Source organism: Hippoglossus stenolepis, chromosome 24 (assembly GCF_022539355.2).
Source record: "Hippoglossus stenolepis isolate QCI-W04-F060 chromosome 24, HSTE1.2, whole genome shotgun sequence".
Taxonomy (NCBI): Eukaryota; Metazoa; Chordata; class Actinopteri; order Pleuronectiformes; family Pleuronectidae; genus Hippoglossus; species Hippoglossus stenolepis.
This window is the reverse complement of record NC_061506.1, coordinates 1,086,192-1,106,070: the sequence shown is the minus strand read 5'-3', so window position 1 is coordinate 1,106,070 and position 19,879 is coordinate 1,086,192. Positions and strand designations below refer to the sequence as shown.

General features: G+C 48.9%; 1 protein-coding gene across 1 annotated transcript in view; it reads right to left on the bottom strand.

The window, feature by feature from the left end:
- The window catches only part of klf7a (Kruppel-like factor 7a), a 33,666-nt gene that overhangs the window by 9,419 nt on the left and 4,368 nt on the right, over positions 1 to 19,879 (bottom strand). The window contains exon 2 of the mRNA XM_035150691.2: positions 4,594 to 5,218. Within this exon, the coding sequence (XP_035006582.2) occupies positions 4,594 to 5,218 (625 nt within the window). The remainder of the gene's footprint in view (positions 1 to 4,593; positions 5,219 to 19,879) is intronic.

Below are 19,879 nucleotides of genomic sequence, written 5' to 3'. Positions count from 1 at the left end.
AAACTGCTTCACTTCCCAGAAACACCCAGAACAGCAGGCCGGGGCCGTCCGGCTCTGGCCAATGAGAGTCCCGGGAGGCAGGGATGCCTGATTGTGTTGCCAGGCAACGGGAGCAAGGAGGCGGGGTGTGTATATATATGTGTGTGTGTGTGTGAGAAGTGGAGGGGGAGGTGGGTTTGTGTGTGTGTGTGTGTGTGTGTGCTGAAACATGAGGAGGCAGTAGTCAGTGCAGCTGGCTGGATCTGGCAACGGCACGCTGCCATGCCACCGGCCAATTACCGAGCACGCCGGTATAGAGCACGGAGGCAGTTGCCTAGCGACGGTAACCGTAGAGCTGTACGGGGGCAGGAGGGGGAGGGAGCTACAAGGCTGGGGTGGTGATGGCGGCGGCGGCGGTGGTAGTAGTGGTGGTGGAGGGGTGGGAGGAGGGGCACTAAGAGACCAGAGCCTGCAGCAGTACATAACCACTCAGCTACCGACTCCTCCAACGATACGCTGCCCTCCATTGCCTAGCAACAACCCCCCACCACCACACACACACACACACTCTCCCTCTCGTAGGTACACACTCGCTTTCTGAAAAACAGACACACACTCTGGACTGAAACTTTTATTTTACAATGCTACACACAATATGACTGATTGGCAGTTTAAATGGCAATCAGCAACCTAATCCACGGGATTATCCCCAACTCGCCAACATAATCAGATTACGCTCTGTTGCTTCTGGATTTCTTTGCCTGTAGAACATATAATGCAGACCATGAAGCTAAGTGGATTATTTCCCCCTGATCCAAAGAATCTGCTTTTTATTATTTACTCTGCGTTTATTTAATCAGACGCACATCAGCTGAGCGTCTCAAGAATCATGTGCAATCAAAACCTTTTTGATTTTTTTTTTTTACTGTAATCAAATAAACATATTTCTCATCTGTAATCTGATAACTGGGTGTTTCCTGAGTCCCTGTAATCCCATTATGTGTAATCTGTTACTTCCAAATGCCCTCTCTCTCACTCACACACACACACACACAAGGACTCACACACACACCTATGCATGCATGCACGCCCTGGCCGCAGCCTCTCAGGTGCCAGCGTGGAAGTTAATTGCATTCCCTCCATTAGCCGGAGCCGAAGCAGGGCACCCGGGTCTCTGGGGTCATTAGAGAGGCTCTCCGACTGCGTTTTATAGGCTCGGGCGAACCGGCGAGAGGAAGAGGGCGAGAGGAAGAGGGCGAGAGGAAGAGGCTACGAGAGGAGGATGAAGGAGAAGTGATGGGAGGAATAAAGGATGTTGAAAGGAGGCGCGCGTAGAGCTGAAAGCTGAATGTCTTTATTAACAAGAGCCATAATCATTACTTCAATTATTTATTGTGTCATTTACATAATAGATTATTTAATTGTAAGTATTATAACTGTCGTACTTAACCACGTCTCGGAGCTTTAGTTGATTTTCTCAATTCTCAACGACAGCTGTAATTAAGAGACTTTTAATGTTGAGTAAAGGTTTAATATGAAATTTCAAGTTGTCTGGAAACAACCTGTGTTATATATGATATTATACACTCTTTGGATCGTGATGGTTTTTAACTGGAGGAAGGATTTCTCAGAGAAACGAGCTGAGCCCCTCAGGGACGTCCGGTGTATTAACATCGCTGAGAACAATTTCATTCAAATGTTTTCCTGAATATATGTACCTCTTTAGAGTGTGTGTCAAAATAAGAGCACGAGAGGGAAGGAGACGTCCGTACACAGACATATTACGAAACCGCCGAAGTACAGCGAAAGGACGAGAGAGCGAGGGAGAGATGAGAAACAGCAAGAGAGCAAGAGGGATGAGAACCAGGGAGAGGGAGAAGAGACGGAATCACCCAGCAGTCGTCGTGTTTTACCCGTTCCCTCACCCTGCCCAAAATCTAATTGTACCATTCCTTATCTGCCATAAGCCTATTCACAAAAAGCTCTACAGGGCACTGTCATTTCAACTCAGCCCGTCTAATTCCAGATTAAATCGTAGCCTTTTCTCCGTCGGTAATTTATGGAAATAACAACTAAGAAAAAGAGGATTTGAGTAATGACATCTTTAAACTTGTCAGGATAATGGCTCAGTGAATGGGGGGGGGGAAGCCTGTGGCACTGCTGTCTTTTTCTGAAGAGGGTCGCTCTACTGTACACCCCCACCCCCTCTCCCCATCCTCTCTTCTGTCTTCACCTACTCTTTGTTTCACTCCACGTCACTCCTCTCTTCTTCCTCTGCCTTCTCCTCAGCTTCTGTGTTTTATTTTTGTCATCTTGCGTCAACATTTCCTCCCTTTTATGATTCCCCCCGTCGCGGTTTGAATAACAACACAGATGCACTTTGCGTAGAAGCTTTTATCCAAACCACCTGAAGTAACAATGATAGGCTTGAAGAGGAGAAAGAGGAGGAGGAGGAGGAGGAGGAGGAGGAGGAGGAAGTATGACACATTACATGTCATTTAAACAGTGTCCTTTTAATTTGACTAGGATGAAATAGAGCCTGACATGTGGATTTTAGGGAATAAAATATATTGACCGATATCTATTAAAAGAAAATTGTATTTAATTGAGGTTTGATATTTTTTGTTTAACTTTCATATAAATAACTGGAAATAAAAAGCAAATACAACCAAATACATAGAACTGGAATTAAGAAAACTAACTTTTTAGGATATTTTGGGGCTTTCGTACAAATCCGATACTTGAGCTGATGCGTCTGAGTTTTACTCTCCCAGTAAAACCCCTTGGTCGTGTTATGAGTGGGCTGCACGAGTGCCACTGGTCTCCCAGTGCTTGCCCAGTTGGCACACAGTTTAATCACAGGGGCTGCAGACACGGCACACTGGGCAAAATCGATGATTGGTGCCCTCGGTCCCAGTCAGACTGACGCCAAAACCTGTGGTGTGCACTGCCGAGGGTGTGATCACACATATGGCGTGTTTTCATCATCCTTGACATGCAGAGGTTGACAAGTCTCTTCACACGCCCCCAAAATGCAAGACAGCCAGAGCTACTAGTAAACACGTCACATGTCGGACAGCTTAGGTGATCTGTCAACCAAATAGTGCGGGGATTTAGACGGCGAGGTGGGGGGGGGGCGAACAAATCTAATTTCAGTCACTGTAACTTCATTGAGGATGATGGACGCTGCTTGCTGTATCACCTCCATGTAAGGAAACAGCTGCAGCAGCAGTCCAGATGGCAGTCCACCACACTTTCATTTGTTATTCTGGGCTGTGCGAGCACGAGCCACTGCCGCCTATCAGGTGTCGATATTCATCTCATTAGAAAAACCAAACCCTTCCAATAGAAACGAGTCTACGAACGACTGTTTTAGCATCAAAAAGAAAAATGACATACTGTGCATTCAATGGGGGGACCCCCCGCTCAGCGTGGGGCCCCTGGTGGTGAGGTGGGGCCTTGGCAGTGGTTTGCACTTTTCTCATCACACGTGTTTGGTGTGCACACGACCTGTAGGCAAATTTTAGCCGACCTGCCGTCTTCGATTATAACTCACCGCTGTCTATGAAACATATTCCCCTTGTCTTAAAACGATCTTATTACCGCCTCTGCAAAATCAGTCTCCAACCTCAGATGGAGAAGCACTGACCTAGACTAATAGAGAAGAGTAGAGGACGAGAGGGCCTGAAATAAAGCGGGGAAATGGCGGCCTATCCAGGTCAATCCATCCATCACCGCGCAGTTACTCAGACGGAGGACAGCTCCCCGACAGGGGTCTGAGTGGTTTGGGATTGAGATGGAAGAGCGCGAGAGTTATAGCTCCTGAACCCTCCCCCTCTCTTCCTTCTTGAGAAGAACCTTGACAAGGAGGACCCGTCCTGGTTCGGCACAGAGAAAACCACCGGTAAAAGAAAACTGGTGTAAGGAAAAACATAAAAGAAAAAGCCCAAGTGCATCAAGTCCAAATCCATCACAGGGCCTTCACTTCTGTTCCTTCAGTTTGTAAGTGCGGTTACAGATATTCTGACATTGTCTTCTCTACTGTGCAACGACTGGTTACCTTCAGCATTGAGTCACTTTAAACTGTCCCCAACAATCAGTGTCAATTCATAACAAGTGGGCAAGTATCAACCGTCACCGTGACGTCACTCACTGGTTTATGAGCTGCCGTTTTGAAGCCACGCGTTTGGCATTTTGTCCAGCGCCGTAAGTAACCATATTTATTGACGAGAGGATCGACTTCCAACCGTAAATACTTCAGTTTTTATACCCAGTCTATGCAGGCGGCCTCTGGTTTGGAGAGCCGCTCTCAGGACCACTTACAGACACGTGCACCACTCAATATGCTCATATTCACAGATAACCTAACCTTGTGTCTCTCCCGTCCATAAACAAGTCCACACATTTACACAAACTACTGCACGTTAAAGTGAGTAGCGATTCCAAACCGGTCCTGGAGCTAAATGAATGCACATACTGAATGAGGAGCCTGTGCATTTCATTCCCTTGTGCTGATCATGCAAACTGAGGCATTAGAGTTAAAGGACAAAATAGCTGAACAACTCCCTTTTTTTTTTTTTAAATGCAAGAGCTTTGTGTCTGTGGACGTCTCACCTGTGTGTGTCCTCTGATGAGCCTTCAGGTGGGAGCTCTTGGTGTACACCTTCCTGCAGCCGTTGAACTGACAACGGTGAATCCTCTTCTTGTTCTCGGGGAGCTCCCCGACCCCGATCACGCACGCGGCGCCCTCCTCTTCGTCCTTCATTCGGACCGGGAGGGCGTGGGCCGCCACCAATCGGGCCGCGCTGAGCCCCACCTTCCTGGCCACCAGCTTCAGGGTGAGCGTGCCGTCAGCTGAGGCCGTCAGTGTCTGGTTGGGTTTGACGAGGTGGCGGCCCAGCTCTGGTGACGACGGGGGTGTCAGGGAGGTGACGGCGCTCAGCTGGGCCTGGTGGACGCCCTCCATCCCTTCTACATTTTCCAGCCCCTGGCTTTTGAGTTTGAGGTCCCTTTTCATTGCCCCGGTGGAGGGGAGGTTCTTCTTTGTCGGGCAGAGGATCACTGGAGGGCTCGGAGGCTCAGGGAGGCTGGGCGGGTCCGGGAGCAGAGCATCTGTCAGCTCCTCCTCGCCATCCTCCTTTAAGTAGGCCGGAGTTAGGAGACCATCCAGGTCTTGGTCGAAGAGCTCGGACAGACGCTTGGGCTCCGTCTGCAGATAGCGCTCCAGTTCCAAGCAGGTCTGCGAGAGAGAGAGAGAAAGAAAACACTCGATTTAGATTCAGCTCAGGCAAGTTCACACTTTGGGCCAACTGCTCTGAAAATACCCCGTCCTCACTCTTAAACCCCACTTGACCATTCCAACAGGCTTCAGATCCTCCGATATGCCGTCACACGCCGTGGAGAGGAAATCTGCATGGTGCCACCCGCTCACCCAGACAGGCAACTAGCAGCTCTGCCAGCTGTCACATGCACACACACACACGCAGATAGCCTCCAAGACAGCCTGGATTACCTGGCAGCTCCGGCAAGACGGCTGATTACACACTGATTGATTGCAACCGCTGTAGCGCGGAACAAAAGCGAGGTGAGTGGATAGCGAGAGGAGAAGTCCTAAACAGCACAGAACTCCTATCAAACAACATTTTATAGAGCTCTGACAAGCCATGTGTGCACCGGCTTCCTCCACCGAGCCAAGATAGGAAGATTTATTCAGCTGTAGTTATGGTCTGCTTCATCCCTATTACACCAAACACCTCTCCCCGCGGAGGGCAAATAAAAAACTGCATCCCCGATTTGTGTGAACTGGCATCCTGAGAAGTCTATTACTTTGCAACAAGCTGGCGAGGCTCTAAAAGGAGAGCCGGCGAGGGAAGGAGACGCTCCATGTCCAAGGATGAAGCTATTACGTCTGAGCGGACGGCGCCAGTTTGATCCCGGGGATCGTTGTGTTTCACTTGTAGCCACTAACCCGTTTTGACAGCTGAGATGGAGGCTAGCAGCTCCACTGGGCGCGTGCTACTCGCCACTTCATTTGTGTGTAAATAGGCACTGACAGACAGAGTAGCTTGTTCCATTATCAGGAATAAGGTTGTACAGACTGAACACATCAGAGACATTTACAATCTTGCAGCCCCCTTCTCTTCCCTTGTTTGCACCTTCTAAAAATAAAGCCGCACATTTTTTTTTTTTTTTGCAGGGGGGTGGGGGGTTCTGTTGCTAAGGGAGCGTGATATCTCCTCTAAGTCGCCTTGTTGCAAGGAACAAAAAGGGATTTGGAGTTTTTCTACTTTTTACACTATTTGCATACTGGCATCAAATTAAAAAGCTGCTCGAGACCACGTTTACAGTGAGAAGTGAAGATAATGTGCGGTGCCCCCCCCCTCCACTCAACGCCTACATGTTTTCTTCTTTTCTGCGACGGCTTTAGAAAATAACTTCTTTCATGCTCTATCTGTGAGGTCTCTACTGTTTCCTTGATGGCTGCGGCCAGCGAGTCGTGAATTCAAAGAAAAGGGCTTTTTCCCCCCCCTCCCTTCATTCTTCCTTTCAGAGCACAATTAAATATTGAAGGTGTTGAGACATGATGAAGGGAATAGCATGCGCTGCTCCATGAGGTACTGAAAAAATAACACAAAGCTGCTCTTTACACAGTCTTTCAACCTCAGACACACCACATCGCTCTCCCTCTCTCTCATTTTCACCATTACCTTTCTCCTCCTGCCTCTCCCCCCTATCTATTCCCCCAAATCACCCTCTTTTCTCCTCTTCTTCCTCTCATTGTGGTCTCCTCCTCTCCCAAGGTGAGGACTAATTATCCACTAAAAACCAGCCAGTTAAAGGAGACTTTATTCAGCAAAACGCTGAGGACTGCAAACCAAGGTGAGGGTGTGTGTGAGGTAGAGATAGTTCAAGGGAGCGGAAAAGAGGATAGAAAAAGATAAGTGAGGGAGGGGAGGCGGCTGAGTGGAAGGAGAAGAAGAAGGCGGAGGTGGAGGAGAGTGATGGAGGGACAAGGTGAAGGAGCCTGGAGAGGAGAGAGAAGAGGGAGACGGAGCGGAGGAAGGTCTTGACTTCATTTTCTCCGCGGGGGGTGAATCCGTTTTGGAAGTGTGACATTTGGCATAACGGGATCCTGTCAGCGGGCAAACCACGGGCCTCACGTGCACAGAGGAGGGTTCGTGCACACTCGTGTTAGGTTACGATCCGCGCTGACGTGCTTGCATGCCCGTGTGTGTGCGCACATACATGCATACCATACTTAAGAGTGTGTGTGCATGCGTGTGCATACAGAACATGGGTTTGACGGATGAAACGGGCTGCAGGTGAGGGGGTGGCAGGTACGACAGGCTTATCCTGCGCTCTTTCTCTCCATCCTCCCCTCCCATCACTCCATCACGGCCCCTCCTCCTCTTCCTCCCTCCCCCTTCCTCCTCCCCAGGTGGTGACATTAACATTGTTAGAGAGAAGGTCATGCAGTTGATCAGCGGTTTCTGTGTGTGTAGCCTAATGTGGGTGTGTGTACTGTATGTAGCTGCATGTAATTATGCTACTTTGTATGTGCACGTGTGAGTATAGCATTATTATGCAGCTCTTGTGTGTGTGTTAGTGTGAACACCTACGCACATGCATAAACACGTCTATTTGCCCGTCTCGTGGGCTTAAGTGAATGTGCAACTTTTCCTGTGTTTGTGTAGGCAACGAATCCAGAGCCAGAAGCACTGCAGCACAATGGCCAAGATAAAGAAGCGCTAATGAATTGTTTCAGCGCTGTTTGGATGAGCGCCGCTCCGTGCAGAGCCAACATGAATTGGCTCTGCACGGAGCCAGCGTCCAGTTCCTAAAACGCTTTAGGGATGATTCCTTCATGACCAAGGATAATCCGAGACAATCCGGAGCCTGTTCCAGCAGATCCACCTTCGCCGCCTTAGAAAATGGTTTTGTCCGCTGACGTGGGACTCGAGCATTTCTCCTGAGCGAGACAGTACGAGTGGGGAGGACACCAAGTATTTCATAAAAGTGCAGATCCTGAATGAGTGGATGTAGGAGTGGAGGTCTATAAACCAATCACAGTCAGGTGTAGGGAGGTGAAGACGACAGGATGGAGACATGTCGTGCTAGGTTTTTATCTGAGACGAACATTAACCGGACATGAACCTTGGTTTCGGACTTTCAGGTGTGAAAATACCCTGGTTCTCGAGAGCGTTCTTCTGGAGTATTTACTCTTGCGCCACAGTCGTTCTCTAATGAACCGTCCCAGTGTCCCCGTCGGCCGTGACAGATGAGTGACAGCGAGGCAGCGAGCACAATACCAGGACCCTGAAATTGAGGCAGCTAAATGGAATTCAGCCACCATTAATTTTAATATTCACACCTGTGCTTTTCCTCGCTGTGACGTGTCAAAAGGAGCCGTCGAGATCAATCAAAGTGTTGTCGCGTGCGTGAAGACGAGTTTGACCTTTCTGTCCTTTTCAGGTAACGTCTCATGTAACGGGTTGATCAGCGAAACTAAACTAAAGAAGGTCAAAGGTGAAACTGATGTTTGACGGCAGTGATGAGGCGTAGAATCCAAAATGTCACCCGACTGCCGGGTCCATGATTACTGTCCTCTCCAGGAGATGGAGATTTGTGTGACCCTGCCGGCTGTGCCGTATAATTTGTATTAATTGTCGTTAAAATTTAACGGTCAATTAACGTGCCAAATTACTTGTGATGAATCTTATCGTCTATAAATTGTTCAAAAATGTTTTTAAAAATTTGGCCCCTGGTCGAAATGTGTGGGTAGCTCTGCTTTATGTCCATTCATCATTTAAACATTTCCAATAAGTGCACACTCGTAGTGTTTAGTACCGAGTGTGCACGGGGCACAAGGCTTATTTTAATTTTATTGGGGCGAAGAACAACTGATGGAGACACATCTGTACATAGAAACGTGGCGAAAGCTCAAATGGGTTTAAAAGTAGGAGTGAGGGTTGAGTTTAAACTCACAGTTTGTCAGTTGAGGTCAAATCACTTAAATCTAAGTCGTCTTTACCCACAAGAAACCCATAAATATTTAAAGAAATCTCCCTGCTTTAGAGGCAGAGAAAGAGGGAACCTGACCCATAGATCATATACAAATGTGTATTTTGTATTCATGTTTTCCGCGACATACACAAATGTGCAAACACACACACACTGAATCATGCATGCAGAACACACCTCAGGTTAGTGAGGCTTAAAATACAGCAGGTGCAGCGCGGTGACAAATATCCGCTGATCGCAACACGCGCTTCTCGCAAAGTCAAACCGGCTGAGAGCTGTGAACCAGCCCTGATTCATTCACTTCTACTTTCTCTCTGTCTGCTCCTCTTCTCACTTCTCTGTCCCCCCCCCCTCTCCTCCCCTCTTCCGTGGGGCCCTTGGCCTGGCAGCTGATCCTCTCTCTCCACGTCACCTCCCTTTACATTTGGCCTGCGCCGAGCCGCCTGCCATCACCATCAAAGCGCAGGCTGCCTCCCAACTGTTAGCGCCCCGCAACGTTGCTAATAAAAAGCCTGGGTTATAAATATGAACAGAGGAGCATGCATAATGCCCTAAAGGAAGGCCCAAAACACCACTAAACAGATAAATGTAATGGGGTGGATACGGCTCATTAATTTTAGGATGATCGTGTTTAGTTTTTACAGATGCCGTGATAGAGACAAGGTGCTATGAATAATATTCGGCGCTGATGCTAGCAGGGTTGACAAGGGCAGGACGGTGCGGGGGGTCCCTGAGCTGGAGGGGGTGATGCAGCAGTGAGGCGTGGGGGGAGCGAGGTGAGAAGCTTGATACCACTCTCATGTCTGGAGCCGGAGCCAAGTGACGTTTAGCTTCACTGGGAGCAAAGGCTCGAAATGGGGGGGAAACTTCTTAAAGGTCAAAGTGTAAAAATGTCAATTTGCCAATTTGAAGGGTTTTATTTACAGTTCTGACCCCTGGATGGAGTCAGAGACTTTGTGCTGAGCGAAGCTGATGGATTCACAGGAGAAGCTTCACATAAATGCTACAGACGTGATCATTTTCTCTTTTCAATATCATGTTAAACTATATTTAACAGTTATGGTGCAGCAGGGATTTTGTTTGTTCTCTAGCTTCCTCTTATAGTATTTTGCAGTGCCGGAGGATCGTTAACGTTTGGTGCGTTTACGGAAACGGGCGGCGCCTTCTGGCCGCGCTGCGCGTTCATTTCAGCGTTAAGGTCGCAGCTCGGAGGTTGATGTCGGTTCCGGTAGCGAATAGAAAAAACCGTATATGCCGTGAGTGTGAGACATTTGTGGCGTCACAACAGAAAAACAACGTTTGATGTGCTTTTGATCGTCTGTCTTCCACAAATTGGAAAAAAAATACCCTTTTCGGCACCGACATGACATTTTGATTACTCGCTTCGGCCATTTTCATATATCATAGGCGAGGTTTGATTACCCATTTTAAAAGTGAGTAACATTCACGTCACGGATGAATTAACACTGTTTCTCTTCTTCCGCAGTTTCACATTCAACAACTGACAAGTCTGTTTATTGCTTTTATTTAAATTGCACAGTGTCACAGGAAATAAGAGGCAGCCTGGGCGTGAATACAACAGCTTTGATTAAAATCCCTGAGAGCAATTAGTCACAGTTTCCGCTGCAGGTGAGGCTGAACAACGACCTCGACACTTCTCACTCCAACGAGGAGATCTGAGGCACAAACAGGACACTGCTGCTGGTTCCAGTTTTATGACGCGCTGGTGTTGTTTACGGCTCTTTGTCGTGGCTGTTTGTGATTCTGCAAACACACTTGGCATTTTTTATCTAAAGAAAACTTTGGGCAGGCACTTAATTCAGAGAGCATAGTGTGTGTGTGTGTGTGTGTGTGTGTTTGTGTGCACATGTGTGTGTCTTATCCAGCCGCGGTGTGTTATAGCGCCTATGTCCCTCATTGATCTGGTGAGCCCGGCCAAGCCATCACTTTGAGGTGGCAGCTAAATGACCAGCAGCCCGAGGCAGTGGCCATCTCGCCAACAGCTTGTGTGTGTGTGTGTGTGTGTGTGTGTGTGTGTGTGTGTGTGTGTGTGTGTGTGTGTGTGTGTGTGTGTGTGTGTGTGTGTGTGTGTGTGAGTGTGTGTGTGTGTGTGTGTGTGCGCGCGTGGGTATTGAGTGTGTGTGTGTTTGCGTCGCAGCGCCTAATCGATAGGAAATGATACCGTGCAGGAGCTCATCAGCGGTGGCCATCGCAGCTGACAGAGACGGTAATCTATAACTTCGCTGAGCAATACTTGCACAGCACCCCCCCACACACACACACATACACACAAAATCTCTAAACCCCCACACACACACACACACACACACACACACACACACACACACACACACACACACTCTCCCTAAGCTCCCCTCCAGGGTTTTTGCTCTTTCCCGTGCACTCGCTAAGAGCCCCGGCCCCCAGATTTCAGACTCCTCAGAGAGTAGTGTGGCGTCATCAGCGGATCCTGGTTGAGCGGGGGGGACCTGCCTTCAGGGGCGAGGAGGAGGAGGAGGAGGAGGAGGAGGAGGGAGGGGTGGGGCGATAATGCTTCATTTTCCTCGACACTGATCTGAATAGCAGGGCGCCCTCGCGTCGCCCTGTTACTCTCAATGGAGAGCGCGGCAGGGGGTGCGGTGTTTGGCCAGGAGGGATCTTGGAGCTTCTGACGCCCCGACGGGGTTCTGGGGCGACGAGGCTCAAGCAGAGATGGAAGGAGCAGAGACACAAAGAGAAAAAGCTAGAGGCTAGAGACAGAGCTAATTTATCTGCCGTCCCAGAGAAGAAAGAGGCCGACGGGTCAAAGATGAAGAAACAGGCCTCTGCACAGGCTGTGCAAAGAATTAAATCCCAGAGCACGAGAGGTGGGTTCGAGGGGAAGGATGAAGCCGTGGCGTCTTCCTACCTATAGCTGCATAAACAAAATAAATATCCTGGCGCAGAAGAAGAAGACAGGAGTCGTCCTCCTCCTCACTGACTAACAGCTCCATCTCTCCAGGCTGCCGAGCCTCACCTAGCTTCAGATAACACGCCACGGAAACAGCTTAATTACACACGCGGCCTTATCAGACGACATTAGCCTCACAGTAATAATCAGAGCCCCCGTCAGCTCCTCCGTCAAAACCTGGCAACGCAGCACCTTGAGGCACTTTTACACAGTGTGGGCTTCAAGCTGATAACACGCTGCCAGTTGTTAAATCACAATTTGCTGACGGAGTTTGAGGGAATAATGCTCGTTTGGTTGTAAACCTGACACCTCCTTTACACTCAGTCAGTTTTTGTTTGGATGGCTGCACTAATAGACACAACGGGCACTGGAGGCAGCATATTCAATTTAGTTTTGTTGGACTTAACGCTCAGATTTAAACACTTTATTTCAGCGCTTGGCTCTCGGACACAATAATTGCCTGTTTCTTTCCGTGTGAGGTTCAGTTTGTTGGTTTCTCAGGAAAAGACGTCTCCCCCCGCTGTAAGCCCTCGGTTTCTGGAGGCCGACGTGACACGTGCATTCGTGTGATGGGGGATCTTCAAAGCTGCTTTCATCCGGCAGGAAAGCCACAATGATGGAGCACTCAGAGCACACAAACCTGGTGACCCCTGCTTAATGGAGCAGAAAGACATTTCCCATCGCTTTCTACGAGCAGACACAACAGAAAACACACATCCACCGACACCGGGGACCTCCCCTCTCTTCTCCCAGCGATAACACAACATGGACACCAACACAAATCAAAGGACACATTTAAGGAAATGTTACTGGTTCCGTAATTACCTCCACCAAGGAGGCTATATTTTCATCTGCATTTGTTAATTGGCAGGATTGTGCATAAACTACTGGATGGATTTACGTCCTTCCAGATCCCAAACTATCACAGGATTCTTTGCGCTTCGGTGACAAAACTTTAGCTGGAGATTTTTTTTAGAGATTAAATAAAGAATAATTAAAAGAAACATGCATTTCTGAAAAGCTGGATCCAAACTGCGGTTGCATTAAAGACAGGACTACGACAGACACCTCGATCTTCTCATCACATCTCAACTTTTGGAAAGTAATTATATTTTATATCCTGAGCACACACACGGCCGTCTGTGTTCTCAGTACACACATTTGCTTCCGTCACATGTGGATAATCCGCCGCTCCACGCTGACAAAGCTACACATGTTTCCTCTAAACGCTGCAAGAAGCTTGACTAGTAAACAGATTGAACTCGTGGAGATCTGCTGACCTTGAGCGCGACTCAGACGTTTATTAAGAGGTCTCAGCATCGGGACACAACAAGTGTAACTGCGTATAAAGACCTCTACGGCTCCGTCTAAATGGCTTGTGACAAAGTGTGGAAAATGTCTTTGTTCTGGTATTAAGTCGAGGATGGGAGAGGTGGTGAGGGTGAAATAGGATAGAGAAGAGAAGAGAGGAGAGGAGAAGAGGCACTTTGAGACGATGCACGATGGAGAGGAGGATGAGATTGGGGAGAGGAGAATAGCAGGGTATGGAGGATGGGTGGGGGATGGAGGGGGGGTTATAATCCCAGCGACTGAAGCGGTGTTGCGCTCGCTGGGGAGGGGAACTCTGTCTCTCTTTAACTGGATTTGGGTGAGCTGCTGTTTATCGGCCTATGAGTCGCCGAGCGCTGCCTCTCAGCTGTCAAAACCGTCCTAATCTAATCAGGAGACATTTCAGCCATTTGCTTTCAGCGCGGCAGAGTGCAGAGAGCAGTGTGGACACGTCTGTGCTCGCTGGAGCCAGGACGCGTGCATGTGTGTGGGTGCGTTGATAGAGGGGGTCGGCGACAACAGTGGTTTTACAACAGTGGTTAGCAGCTTGCAGCAGGATTTGGGGAGTCTGCGCTCCGGATGCGGGGACCCCATTGTGTGCGGCGGGCTGGCTAATCTTCATTACCGCACACAATGACGGGGCGAGAGAATGGGGCCTTGGCTGCAAAAGGCACGGAGAAACAAAAGAGTGGCGAGCTGCGAAAGAGAAAGAGAGAGAGAGGGGGGGGGCGGAGGGCCGAAAATAACACAGGGGAGCGGAGAGGGGAGAGATAAAGGGAACAGTGAAGCGGAAAAACTCTGCTTCCCCCTCATACAGTGGCAGGCGGAGAGGGCCGCTCGGTACCCCGCTCACGTCCACAAACCGTGAAGTGCAACTGTGGCGCCGAGCCCGCGCCGATAAGAGCCAAAACGCTTCATTCTTACACGCTGCTCGGCGGCTGAATAAGAAGCCACCTCCGTTTATTTTTTTTCCCAGTCAACCTGTCGGTGTTTACCCTGCGTTTGCCTCGCAGGTGTTTTGTAACACTTAGCATGTCTGTTAGCGCGCCACAGTCTCAGCATTACGATCCCCGAACTGCACGGTTAGCTAAGAAGCAATGGCGGGGGGGGGGCTGGTGAGTGAGTGAGTGAGTGAGTGGCAGGAAAACGAGCGCGAGCAGCGAAAGCAGGTCAGTGGAACAGTCTTGCAAGGCCAAGGTGGATTAGCTCAGGATTGCAGACGTTGGTAGTCGGTGAATCTGTGCAGTTACGCAAGAGTGTGTACATCCCTGTGACTCTATGTGTATCCGAGACCGTGCAAACAGGAGGTGGGGCGCTGTCGCTCCCTCTATTATTCCACTAACCGCTTTCAAAACAAACCTGAGCGACAAAGATGAGCCCAAGCTGCTTAAAATATTGAAAGACGTCTCCTTGCCGCTGCTGTGGGCTCTCCTCCAAGGAGATAGGGCAGGAAGAGAGAGAGTGCATGTGAGTTCAGGTTGTGATGCGGATGGGCGGAGGCTGCACGGCAGGCTGAACCCGTTCACCCTGCAGTGCAGAGTGGCTGGCTCTTCAGCGGGAAGCGCAGGCGGAGTGCGAGGACTTTTCACCCCAATTTCATCCTGACAATGCACGGCTGCTCGGCGGCGTGGGGGAGAGGGCGGTTATGTGCACTAAGAAAGGTGCGAGGAACTCATTGACTTTGGCCTTTCGCTGCGTGTGTGATGCTGTGTGTGCGTTTGTGTGCTCTGACCGCTGTTCCACACGTACAGCAGCGTTCAGCGGGTGATGCCAGGGCAAAGTGTGAGGCCCACAGTAAGAGCTGCATTAAGATTTGGGGTTAAAGTTTAAAGGCTGGTGAGTTAATGTGTTTTAAATTAAGATGGGGGTCACGACAGGTGCAACATAGGAACATGCATGTGTTGGAGCACACACATATACAGTTTACACACCCACACACACACACACACACACACAACATGCGCCAGAGAGATCCGCCCACGTTTCTCTTACCAGGCACACACAGGTATAAGCACACACATAAACCCAATAAACCCTGTCGCCGTAGCGCTCTCCCTCCGCCTCGCACTTTCTTCCTCAAACACGCACTCACATACACAAACATAAACCAATGAAAATTATTGATGTGCTCTCTTATAAAACAGTGGCTGCTCCCTTAAGTATTCCTGGCAACATCACAGGCTGAAAATAGCTGCCGACCCAAATAACTTTCCCCGCCGGAGCGGAGAAGGAGCCAGACCACAGCCACCGGCGACTGGCTTTACTAATTGGCATCATTTTACAATGAAATAATATCTGGGGCAATAGACTGAGTAACACGTAGCAGTAAACCGGAGAGCAGGAGGAGGTGCGGGTGATTGGAGGGAGGGAGGGTTGAGGAAGAGGACGGGGATGCCTTCGTTCTTGTTAGCATAAGTTATCAAATTCTCTTCCCTGAAAATACGCACGGGGGGGAATTGGATTGGATGGTGAAACATTCATGTGACAGCGTCAGTTTAGTAAGAGAAGAGGAAAAACATGCACAGCCGGGATTCGTAAATGTTGTTAAGTCACAAACTGGTATTTATATCACACATCCCCACGTACAGAGTTTGCTTTTATTGATTCGGCTCTGAACGGGAGAATTTATCACATGTACCCCAGGGAGAAAAACGAGTCTGTCACAGGAATAAGTTATAGCAAAGAGCTCAATTCTTGTTTTTAGGATTCAATTATAAACAAAAAATGACTCGACATCGTGGATTTTATCTTTTAGGCAAGAATTTTACACCCAGAGTTGTTTAAAAAGTTTAAAGGTCCCACAAGGCGCCAAAATCCCCATTTTCGATCAAAATATCAAGATCGCCAACGCTGTAAAACACATCCAACGAACCGCTCGTGGGACGGTATAAACACAGATGTCTTCTGGCAGCTCGGGTCTTAATTAGCACCAGGAGATTCATCTAATCTAAGGGTTGCCAGCCCGTCATTAAGGCCAAAACACACAGTGCTCCCCTCACATACCAGAGCAGAACAATGGGGAGCAGAGGTACGCTGTCACGCTGATGAATGGCTCTTCCCACAGGTCTCATTAAATCACAGAGGGGCACTTCCCAGGCCGCTGGAAGAGTTAAGCTGGGTGCAGCGTCCTCTCGGCCGCTCTGGCTGTCTACGTTGACACTTTTCTGTCAAAAAAATGTATTTCATCGTGAAAAATTATGCTTTCAGGCTTTGACATATCAGCAAATCCCAATTCAAGCTGAATCTGCCTCGTTTTGAGGACACAAGTCGTATCGTATTCAGACAACTCGAGCCTGCAGGGAATAGAAACGACTGAAACCACATGACGGACCCAGTTGGCCGGAGAAACCAGTGTCTTTAGGGTAAACTGGGACCCAGTTTAATCTTTTCAGCTGCTGACAACTGAAAACATCTTTTATCAGCTCCTGACCACCTCACCTCTGGCTTCAAGCTGCAGAAGCAGGTGTGATCGGCTGTGGATCTTAAGCAAATGATGTGGAGAAGCTTGGAAGAACAGAAGAAGTGACAAAGAGGAAGATTGGAAGAGTAAATGCAGGATTTTTTTGCCAAAAGGTGAAGTTGTCAACTAAACCACCTGAAGAATATAAGGTTTTAATTGAAAATTTAGTTTAGTTAATGGTGGCGAGGAAGAGGGGGAGATAAAGGTAGAAGAAGGGATAAGGAATCGTCAAAGAGTAGACAGAGGGACCGATGCAGGGAAGGAAACGATGAAGGTCCCGACTCACTGGCCAGCCGGCCGAGCAGCTTTGGAGCAGCGAGCCATAGCAGGTGGAAAAACACCACTGGCTTTGCATGAGCGCTGAGGCTGGCATGCAAACCACAAACTCTCACAAACACAGACACACACACACACACTGAGTGCATGGACTCCCACAAAGACACACACACTTTGTACTGCTTGCATAATACAGCTGTAAGTCAGGCACAAATCTCAAAAAGTGGACTTGCGGCGTCTCTCCTGGTCTCAACCTCAAGATAACATCCTCCCACAAAAACACACACGTTCTCCTAAAGTCACCACGGCTCTGACGACTGCGCTCGGATCTCCACCAATGACTGTCTCCCTTTATAAAGTGTCCAGCCAGTTTCAGAGCGTGCTGCGTCCTTGCGGCTGTCACCACTAAGAGCTTGGGGCCGTGATTGATGACTGGCTTCAGATGACAACAACAAGCAGCGTTGTTTACTCAGGGCAAATTGCCCTTGTCTCTCATACCCCCGTCCATCTCTTCCTCCCCCCGTTGTCTCGCTCCATCTTTGGAGTGAGATGGTCCACATGGCTGGATCTCTGGTTTCTGGATGGCTCCCCGTCCCTCGGGGTGGGATTAGCCTCTCAGACTGACAGCTAAACAAACAAATAGGCCAAAACTGGTCTTGGTGCTTGCCAAGGCTGCCTAGCAACAGGTAGGCAGGGAGATGGGATGTAATGCTTGGTATGTCGCAGCCAATGATGGCTGTAAAATGCCTGGACACAGTGTGAATATGTGGCCGCTATCAAAGCCAGTGCATTTCCAAATATGTGTGCAGGCTGCAGGATTAATCAAACTGTGGATGCAGGAGGAAGATGTGGAGAAAAAAGGAAATTAGCTCTTTACTGTAACTTATTCCAATGACAGACTCTTCTATACATGTTTCTATTATCTCTGTGGTAATGAACCTACACGATATGCATCTAAGTCACAACGTTGTCTTTGTGATAAAATGTGGAACAGCTGTTTCTCTGCCACCTTCTCAGTCGATTTTACGACTCCTGACTCGATCCATCTGAGCCGAGTGAAGGCTTCACATCCCTCTGACGGAGGCTGAGGGTTTGTGGCCCACTGAGCAGATAATCTACCTTCTAACAGACACATCTGGAGCGTGGGGATCATCGTCATCTTGTCTTTTCGTGGCGGAAAACTTAATGAAATATCTGTGGAAATGGATGTAAATTCTTTTTATGCATCAATTTCTTCAGCAATTTTTTTCCTCTGCTCCTTTTATTCAATGTCGTCGCTCCGAATAAAAGAACCTTTGTTCAGCAATGTGCAAAATTTTGATTGCATAACTCTCCCGAGTTCAACTTTCTTGCGGAGGGACTGACTTTAAACCGGGGTGAGAGTGGAGCAAATCAAACAAGGCAGCTGTGATTTCCTCAAAACTGTCTTCTCGGAATTTGTCAAAGAGAGAGCGAGCAGGAGACATCATGAGATGAAGAGAGAGAGAGAGAGAGAGAGAGAGTGATTCCAAAGCAGAAAATGAGTCCCTGAGACTTTCCTTCCTTCCTCTTGCTGTCTCTTCTCTCCCTGCGGTTTCCACGCCGGATGGCAGAAGCGAAGCATGTCGGATCACTGTAAGGTGCTGTAACGGCTTCCCGATTTCGCCTCAAATGATGTGAAAGTCATTGCCAAGCCATGCGTGCTGGTGTGAGGAGAAAAAAATGACTGGCTCCTCTTCTCACTGTTAATCAAACCTGGGGTGGCAGAGCGTTTCACAGACGGAAGCCATACATAAAGATATGCTTGTTCACCGCACTCCCTCCCCCGTCCTCCCCCCCTCTCCGCTCTCCCTCGCACTGTCTTTTTCTCCGACACCCTCCTCCTCACCCCCGTCCACGTCTCCCTCTCTCCGACGGGCCCAGTCACCAAAGCATCAGACAAATGAATGCTTCCTCCGTCGTCCTCTCTTTCATCAGCGCTTCCCACCTTTTCATCAGCGCCCATAAAGCAGTGGCAGTCACCTATCCCTGGCAATCGCCTCTCAGCTGCCTGAGTGATGAGACAGAGGTGGCAGAGTTCACTAAGCGCTCTTATGGCAGAATGGATGTTACTGGGTCAGGGGGTCGCTCGCACATCTCATTACACAACGTACACACAAACCTGTGCACCTGCATGAGGCGGTGTGTGTGTGCATGCAGGGAAAATACATAGAATGTCCTGCAGCATGGAATTCAGGAGCCGTGCATGTGAGAGTGCATGAGTGCAGCAGAGATAAATGAATCTCTAGAAATGAAATAACAACTGAAATGCTTCGACTCTTTCCTAGAAATCAGCTTGTTAACATAACTGCCGCTGCTGCTACCGGAGCCCAATTGAGTTTCTGCACCTCCAGTTAATTTATGCATTCATACTAATTAGATGAACTCATAGCTCCTTTATTAGCGTCTCCACCACCCCTAAACAGACATGACTGTTTTCTTAGAATCACAGCATTGAGTAATAACCTTGTGTCTAAACACTGAGGAGCATCCAGCAGAGACGCTTGCTGCATTGTGCACCGGCGCACAAAGCCTCCCTTTCATGCCTCTGTGCGTCACGGCCCGAGTCATGTCAAATAGATTCTACGTGGCATCCATCTTCAAGATCTTCTGACCGCTATTGGGTTAGAGGTGAGCAAAACAACGCGGCGAGAAAGCAATTTCATATTTGACATCAGAGCGTCATGAGGCAGCACGGGGTCGCATGGGAATCTGTGAGGACGTCTCTGAATGAACTGCAGCTGGAGAACAGTGCTGCTGTATAATGTGAGCTGTTAGGAACGAGTCTGCTGTCCCATCGGAGGTGATGCTGCAACGCTGCTCTGCTGCCTTCCTGCACATTGTCT